The sequence below is a fragment of the Benincasa hispida genome, chromosome 6 (assembly GCF_027475165.1).
Source record: "Benincasa hispida cultivar pf3 chromosome 6, pf3_genome.v1.1, whole genome shotgun sequence".
NCBI lineage: Eukaryota > Viridiplantae > Streptophyta > Magnoliopsida > Cucurbitales > Cucurbitaceae > Benincasa > Benincasa hispida.
In genome coordinates, this window is record NC_143483.1 from 56,325,922 (window position 1) to 56,335,693 (window position 9,772).

Here is a 9,772-nt window from a genome sequence, read left to right on the forward strand (position 1 = left end):
AAGAAAGAGGAGAGATTTTGAGTATTTATAGAGCATAGAGACTCAAACAAGGATAGAAAGTAGGCCATTGGATGGACGCCACGTGTGAAAGAAATGCACGATGGTGATTAAGCCGCCGCCGGTGTGGGTGTAGAGAAATTTGGGCTCCGCCGCGTTAGATCACTTACCAAACCATTGGTGGGAGTCTTTGACTTTGTCGCGTTGACTGGTTGGCTTTCACATGGAGAGAGGTGGGAATCGTTGACTAGTCACATTCAATTTTTTTTTAAAAAAATTATTAATAAATTTCACCTTTTATTTATCCATTTGTATTTTAAAGACAGTTTCAAACCCCTACGGAATTTGTTAATTAAAAAAAGAACCATCCTCTAATTTATAGCGAATTTCAAGGAGTGGATATTACGATATCGTGTATGTAAAACAATTTAACGAAAGACCATGTTTGTTTCGGTTAATTTACTTCTCTAAAACTTAATTAGACTTGGTACTTATTTTTTTGTATTGATTTCAAGGACAGCGATGTTTTTTAATGAAGCGAAAGGACGAAAGTCCCACAAAGGCCTATGATATGATATAGTAAAAAAAAAAAAAGTACGAAAATCGGTACGTTAAAATTAGGAAGTAACTTAATCGTTTACAAAAGGAAAGGCATTGGTATGTTCGAAATGAAATCAAATTAGCACTTCTCGAGTCGAGATAGGTCTCTCTAATAGAGTGGAGCATTTCCAAACTTCTTTTAACTTGGAAGTAAATTTCTTTGAAATCTTTCGATTACTTATATGAATATATTTAACTTATGTATTTCTTGAGATATAGAATATCGAATATATAAAAATATGGGTCATACTTATATTTGTGTAAGTTTCTATTTTAACAAATTTGAATGAAGTGGATTAAACTTAGACATTAATGGTAGAATTCGTTGAGGGTTTGAAAGATGGTAACAAAAATGGATATTGGTATTTCGAGTCTATCATCTGATCTTATTCATAAACTTTAAATAAAGTTTCGCTTTAAAAAATTCCAAATTACAAGCTAATAACGGGTATACTTGATTGATTATAAGTTGATGTAATTTTGGAATCCCAATTCACATTTATTTACTTTTTTTTAGTTATTATTATAGACTTTGATGTTAATCTTTCTACGTTTTATTTTTTTTTTCTGTAAATTGTAATAGTTTTGGGTGCATTTAGAATATTTTTCATAGGTTTAATTTTAAAAAATAAGTTATTTTAGAAAAAAATTTAAATGTTTAGCAACAATTAAAATGGATTTCATAAAAATGAATTTGTAAAATAAGTTGATTTTAGAATAAACATTTAAAATCAACATTTAGAAAAATAATAGGGTTAATCTCTTCGTAATTTCTATAATTCTTAAAATTATCCTAGTGTCAAAAAAATCATCTACTTCACTTTCATTATGTTATCATCGCTACTACTGCCTTTCGCGAACCAATTCCTATGACCACCGAGACCAACAAACTTCGACGGCCAACTCCTGACCACTACCATCGGCGACGAACTCTGACCACCACTTCCTGTGACCACCATTCAATGCCCAAATCTGTCGACGATCACCTCCGACCACCATGACTAGCGGCCATCTTTGATGACCACCACTAGTCGCCACTTCTAGTGACCAACTCCAGCCACCATCTTTAGTGGCCAACTCGGGCAATCACCTCTGTGTGACTACCATCGATGGCTCCCATTGTCTGCGGCTAATTTTAGCAACTGCCACCTCCAGCAACCTTTGTCGGTGAAGGAGCCCATTGAAGGGCCCTTGAGCGGAAGTTAATCCAAATAGATCCTTAATAACATAACATTTATGTTCTTGTCTTTCTTAAAAAATTTCTCACTTGATTTGTATGTTGGAGAGCTTTATTATCTTAGGTGAAGGATCCCATTGAAGGACCCTTGAGCGGAAGCAGGAACGTCCCAAATCCTTTTTTCTTTTAAAGAAAGAAATTTTATAGAATAAATAAACAGATTATGCATTTATAAAATTAACTACAACATGCTCAACAACAAAAAGGAAATTTAGAGTTTCATGAAACCTCACCTTTGAAGACTTTCTTCAAGAAATCCAAGAAATCCCTCGATTTGCAAATCACGAACAAAACGAAAATGGCCAAATACCATAAACCACCCACTTACGTGGATGGAGAGAAAAGAGGAGAGGGAGTTGACTCCCTCCCTTATTCAAATTAATTAATTTTAAAAATAAGATTAATAAAATTAATTTATTTAAATTAACATTTAATATATATAAATATGATAATTAACTTATCATATAATATATTAAACTATATGTTATATCAAATATAACATATAACCTATTATTTTAATATTGTATCATATACAATATACCTTATAGTTTCTTTTTTCTCACATATGACATTTAATATAAATCACATATATTAAATTTAACAATTATGAATCCAATTCATATAAATAATATTTTAATCATATTCAAATATTTATTTCTTCTCACAAATGATAATGTATCAAATACATTATAATAATTATATCACATAAAATTAAAATAGCTTAATTATATCATATATAATTAATTCCTTTAATTAATTTGAACAATTCAAATTAATGCAAATGTTGATTCTCATTTAGTCCTATTGAGTTACCAAGGGGACCTCATGGACTTGTAGCTTGAAGCTCCAACGGTACGTGAATAATTAATTAAATTATTCACAATTCGTTAACTATCGGACACTCCACTAAATACCGACAGCTGCACTCTTCATATTACAGACATATTTCTGTGTCCATTGGATATACCTAATCAACAGTACAATGACCCTTCACAAATTGCTCGTAAGTACAACTATACAAAATTACCATTTTGCCCTTGTAGTTACATTTAACTCATTAAGTACCACTAATCCCTCTAATGAACAATAGATCATAGTCCAATTATGACTAAACCCCTCTCGGGTCAGGAGAGGGTGTGGCGCCACATTGTTCAAGCCCTAGAATTAGCCCTCAAGGGAGCAATTTATCTACTTATCCCGACCTTAGGGAATGAGTAAATTCCTCCTTGTGTAGTTGTGTTTCCAGCTCCCCAATCAAACGAATCCCTAAAATGGTAGGCTTATTGAGTCGGTGATCTAGTCACTCTCACCCATACAAATCAAAGGATCACTCTCGTAGGCTCTCACAACTCACTCAGGATCCAGGTCATGTTACCTATGGTCATCCTAGTGAAATGTAAGTCTCTATTATGAATGACGATATATAATGAGACTAGAAATTTCGTGGTCCGATCTTATACAAACTCATTTGTATAGAATATCCCCACTCACATGACTATGCATGAATGATCAAGATCAGATCATTTATAGCACTTTACAACAATTATAGCACTAACAAAGTGAGCTATGCTCGTAGTGTTACCAGGTTAAGGTACCCAACCTTATCCATCTACTACAGACCATTTAAGTTATAACTTAAACATGATCTACCCGTATATCTCTATATACATGTTTGAGTTACAAGATAACCTTGGATGTTAGTTTATTGGTTTGTGGTTAATGCAACTAATTTTGAAATAAAACATTATATATTTTATTAAATAAATAATAAGTTTGTACAATACAATTACAAACTATAGAACCCTACGAGATTTAGGGTATCAAACCCAACATTAGACTCGTTTACTTATAGGTAAATGTAATCAATGCAAGGCAGTTTATGAAGGTGGGTCCTATCTTTGAGGTTGTTTACCCAAATCTGCAATGGGAATTAATTGTGGATCTCACTATTTTTTATTACACCCCATCATGTAATCGGATTGTTCCCATTAGGGGTGATAGCTGGTTTAGTTTTATGATTTTGGGGCCAACCAAGAATTAACTAAATTGATCGATTTTATAAGAAAATGATCCAAACCAATGTCCAATAAGAACAAAACTAATGGATCGATTTTTATTTAATTCGGTTTATTATCGATTTGGTTCTCGATTTTTTGCATCATCTTTTTTCTTCCAATTTTTTTTTTTAATTTTTATTTCTACTTTTTTTAATCAATCATTTTTTTCTAATTTTAAATTACAATTGAGTTTGTTCTTTTTCTATAGATTGATATGGTAAAAGATACCTAATGTTAGAGTTTATTTTTAAGGGTATATATATACCCTCGATTTTGATTGGTCTTTCCAATAAAAATTAAATCGAACTAATACTTTTTGGTTTTCTCCAAATACAAATCAAGATGTCTAATTTTATATTAAAAACCCAAATCAAATCAATGGATTAGTGAGATTGGTTTGGTTTGATTTCTCTTTTTTTTTTTTTTACGCTCCTAGATGCTGCCATAGGTGGTATTCTTATTGCTATTGCAGATTACATGAGACACACACATATTTTTTTTTCTTGTTCACTTTACACAATTTACCATCTCTCTCTCCTTTAATATTTTATTATTTATCATTTTTTATGTCTCCTCTGTTTCTCCCTCCCTCTCTTTCACTTTTCCTTCTCATTTTTTCTTAAGTTTTTAAAACAAATTCACTCTATCTTCTCTCTTATCTATAATTTTTTTTCTTTTCATCCTTGCACTTTCCATGAATTCCTAATTTTCTTCTTTTTTAATCCATATATTAAATTCCCCATTCTTCCATCTCTTCTAAACACCCTAAACAAACCCCTTAAAAAGTTTTGTAAAGTTTGGATTTCCAATCTTAAATTCGCTCTCCATTCCGCTTTCTCGCTCTCGCTCTAACTCTTGCTTTTAGTCAAAACTAAACACGTTAAGTACTCTTTACTTTAGTTTAAGATTGGAGAGAAAGATTATTATTATTTTTTAAAATAAAAAAGAATATATTATTCATCATTTAGATTTTATATGATTAAATATTTTATTTGATTTCTCACTCTCTCGCTCTTGCTCTCACTCATGTTTGATCTCGCTCTCATTCCAACTCTTACTCTATAGCCAAGTACACTAGGTACTTCTCACTCTAGTTTAAGATTGAGAGAGAGACTATAAATTTTAAAAACCAAAAAAGATTATTGTATTCATTATTTAGTTTTGAATTAGATTAACAAAATTTAAAATAACTATTTTTTTAAATTTTACGTTCTTTTTATTTAATAATTAAATTTAGTTAAATATAAAACTCATTACAAAATTAAAAAAAATGAATAACTATATAAAAAAAACAAATGAATAGGGCATCATAAAAGGATATTTTGGTAATCATTCAAATTTCAGTCTCATTGCACCGAGACCACGTTTACCCCCACTTAAAAAGTAATAGATCAATGGGAATAAAAAAAGTCAGCCCCATGCATTTGATTACTTTTGGTGTTGTTCACTTGTGTTATGCATTTGTACTAACACATAGGCCTCACATTCAAATATGTAATGAAATAACGCAATCTGATTGATGAATAAAGAGTATTCAATTTGATTGCATCTGAGAATTACGTCCTATTGTTATTGTTACCGATATAATTACCATTACAGCTATCATTACTGTTACTATTATAGCTGAAAAATTATCAATTTTGACACATTTACTATTACCGTTACCATTACCGTCTGACCTTCAAAGGTAGAGGTAAAAGTAACACTAACAATAAATTTGATAAAATTCACAATTTAAGTAAATGCGATCAAAACCAATCTAATTACATTTGTAATTAAAACTCATTACAATTTATCCATCGATGAAATTTTATTACGATTACACTAATTTTCATTACAATTTGGTAAACGTGACCTGAGAAGTAAACATCATCCATGGATTTTTTATTACAATTCAACTAATTTACATTACGCGTTGGTAAATATCATGAAAGGTAATCTAATTAATTACCATTACAATCTATTTCCTTTATAATGTAATCTACTTACAATTACACCCTATGTACCAAACGGGAAAGTAAACGAGGCTCTATTTCAAACTCTTTAATAATATTTGATGTCTATCACAATTATTCAATTACATGCCCATTCAACTCTTTTGACGATTTTTGTTTTCATTGCAATGGAGTTAAATTATTAGAAGTGCTTTCAACAAAGCACACAAAGTTCCAAACTAATATTTGATAGTATTCCAAAGGGAGCATAAAGAGCCAAAGGACATTATTGCTTATTGGGGGGCCTACCCTTTGGGTATATATATATATATATATATTATTTCTTATTTATTTAGGACATGTAGTCTCCCTTGACATTTTTTTTTTAAAAGAAAATAATTGATTGGCATTAGTAATAGGATAGATCTTTGTCCAATTTTATTAGGTCTAATCTTTCAAATGTGTAGGTCACCTAAAACATAATAGTACTCATCGTTTTTCATAACCAAAGCATGGATATTGAAATTTAAATATTAGATTAAAAGTAAAATTTTTATTTTGGTGGTTTTAGATACCAAAATTTGAATGGAGAAAAAACGTACTTGTCATTCACGTGATAATAACTATGAGTTTGTTAATCAATGAAGAACTTAACCTACAAGATGGAAAGATCTGCAAATAATTGTAGTACTTGCCACACAAGCTCCGATGCTTAAGTCAGAAAAGGTATATATGTAGCAAGTAGTGAGTATAATATTATAATAAACTTATCTCACCAAGCTATCATGACCGATTTACAAGTATAGTTGACCTGAGTCTTTCTCAATAGGATTGTTTCAAAGTTTCATTGGGATTATCCATAACTCATGGGTTTGAAACCCAAACCAACCCCTTCCCTAAGCCCATTTTGGTTATAGGATGTCACTTTGACCCAAAATTCACTACAATAAAATCTATTTTTAGTGACAAATATTTAATGGCGCAAGCAAATTTTGTTACTAAGCTTATTTTTAGCAACATGTTTAAAACCATGTTCCAAAATATCAATTAATAACAAAATCTACATTGGCGTTGCTGAAACAATTTGTGATGTATTAACGAGTGTCGTTAAATATTAAAAACTTTTAGCAATATATTAGATTGTCATTGAAAGTTCACAATATTTCATAAAAAATTAATAAAAAAATTTGTAGCTCCGCGACTAACGTAAGTATGTCATTGAAAGTATGTTTGTCAGTAAAAGTCACGTTTTAGTGGTACACAGTAAGTATGTCATTGAAACTTTCGACTATGTAGCTACCACAACATTCATAGCGACACGCCTCTACGCGTTGCTAATATTTTTAGCGACATTTTTACGCTTTTAGCAATGTGTTTTATTCGCCACTGAAAGCTATTCTTCTTGTAATGATTTGTTATGTTCCTGGCTTTATCGTTTATGTTCTGGCTTGATATCGGTTATGCTCTTTTGTAAAAGATCACCTATAACACGTGGTTATATAAATGAGATATGTCCCATTTTGATCATTTTTTAAGAAAATTTTAATTTTTCTAAAATTTTAAAATATCTATTTAGTCCTTACATCTTTTCTTCGTAGAAGAATATTATTTAGTCTTAGAATTATTTTCTCAATAAGGATTAAAATTGGTATTACCATTTTCATTTCAACTCAAATGATATAATTGTTTAAGTCAACTTTTATTAACAAAACTTTAAATTAATGTATCAATCTAAATTGTAAACCTAATATGCCTAAGTGGATAAAGATTTACTCAAAGTTTCATGGCTCAATCCTTGATTGTTGAACAAAAGAAATATTTCTTTAAATTATAAACTACTAAGACAAAGTCTAAAAATTTACGTGACTAAAATTAAATAAATATGAAAGTTTGTTACTAAAGTATCCTTTAAACCATGCTTTCGAGATGAAAAACAACTTTATTTAAATTCCCAATTGGGAAGAATACCAAAAAGAAAAAGGAAAAAAAAAATTAAAACAGAATCCCAAAAGTAATATGAAAATTAAATTAAAGTACACACAAAACGAATCCAACTTTCTACAACAACAATGGCGATCTCTAGTAAATTAGAGCAACCACAATCGCCAAACCGGCGGAGAGGGAGAGTCCGAAACCGGCGAAGGAGTTGGCGGAGTTGGGCGGCGGCGGAGTAGGAGCAATGTTTGACGGCGGCGTCGGGGCTGTTTCCGGCGGAGAAGTGGCTGTCGGAGGAGAGGCTTTCGGCGGGCGGCTGGAGTGTGGCGACGGCGTCGGAGAAACGGGAGAGCTGGATTTGGGGGAGGGTGAAGGGGCGGTGGTCGGCGGCGAAGAAGATTGTGATCGGACGGTGACGGTGAGCTTCTGGCCTAAGCTGCAGTGGGTGGGAAATGAGCAGATGAAGTGGCGGGTTCCGGCCGCCGACAGTGTAATATTCGCTGGGCCGCTTCTCACGGCGGAGATGGGGTTGGTGCTGCTGCAGGAGTCTAATGCGGCCTTCGTCACTTCCGTCACGTCGTGCTGTCCGGTGGTGAAATTAAAAACTACACCAATTTTAAGAAAAAGTTGCAATTAAAATTTTGAAATTTTCTTATAAATTTTTTCAAATTATTTTAAAAAAATAGTAAAAAAAAAATACCAGAGAAACATAAAAGTTTATTAATGAAAGAGACGGTTGGAAGATACAAACCTATGTAAGTCTTATATATTAAATTTTACTATTTTGTATAAATACTTTCTTTATTTTTCTATTTTTGAAAACTTTCCTAATTTTAATATGTAATTTGCAATTATTTATTTATTTATTTCTTTTTTCTTATATATATGAGAGAAAGTTATTAGTAATGATGATGAAATGTTTAAATATTTTTTAATCATAATTTATTATACAAGACTTCTTTTTTTTCAAGAATATTTTTTTAAAAAACAAATGTATTTTTATATATGTCACTCTCATTACATACATAAAAAAATATTTAAAATACTTAAAAAAAGTAAAAAATATTTATTATATAACAAATTATAATTAGACAATTTAGTAGGTCGTATAAAAAAAATATCTTTCCTTAAAAAAGAAAAATGTGTTTGTTTGGTACACCCTAATATATAATAAATAAATGAACATGCATTATGTTTATGCTATCTCATCCATCTAAAACAAAATGTCGCAAGAATCAATAATAATTAAATTTGAAAATGATTATAGTTTAAGATAATAGAATCAAACATTTTTTTTCACTTCAATAATTACAACAATGAACAATAAAATTGGTTTAATTTTAGCTTTTGTATTATCCATAATCTAATTTTAACCTTTATATTTTCAATAAATTTTAAATTAAGAATTATTTTATTGTCTATAACATTTTTCACATATTTTATTATAAATACAAGATTAAAATTGAACATATTTAAAGGAAAAAGAACTCACAGAGAATGTCGCCGACGAGAAACGTTTTGGTGGAGGCCCAATCGGAATAAGTAGAAGGACTAGAAGGGATGGTCCAGCCAAGCGAATCGCCAACGTTGTGAGTTGCGGCCGCCGTCCTTCGCAGAGGAGCAACCACCACCAGTAGCAAAAACACCGCCGCGAACATCGATTTCGCCGCCATTGTTAGTTTTTGTTTTCTCAGATCGCCGCCGTTGATTTTTGAGATCCGAAAGGTAGTTGGTTATTTATGGAGGGAAAGAGCCGTCTGATGGTGAACACGTGTCCATCTGATCACTGATGTGCAGATCAACCGTTAGTTGAAATTATAAAAATATTATCAACTTGCTGCTTGAGTTTTTTGGAGTTTTAATGTTAAAGGGTTGACGGGTCTTTTTTTTCAACTAATTTTTTTTCTTTTAGTTACCATCAACTCATCTTTCACAAAATATGAAATCTAACATTCTACTTATGTCAGAACATATTACTGTATTTTATAATCTATCGTAATAGAGATAATCAT

The 9,772-nt window shown here is 31.2% G+C and overlaps 1 protein-coding gene across 1 annotated transcript; it reads right to left on the reverse strand.

Annotated features, from left to right (window-relative positions):
* Positions 1 to 7,697: 7,697 nt before the first annotated feature.
* On the reverse strand, positions 7,698 to 9,558 carry LOC120080394 (mavicyanin-like). Its single transcript, XM_039035046.2, has 2 exons — positions 9,253 to 9,558; positions 7,698 to 8,365 (listed from the first exon to the last, which is right to left on the reverse strand). Exons 1-2 carry the CDS (start codon positions 9,431 to 9,433, stop codon positions 7,905 to 7,907), a joined length of 642 nt encoding a protein of 213 aa, XP_038890974.1. The 5' UTR covers positions 9,434 to 9,558; the 3' UTR covers positions 7,698 to 7,904.
* Between the last annotated feature and the right edge of the window lie 214 nt (positions 9,559 to 9,772).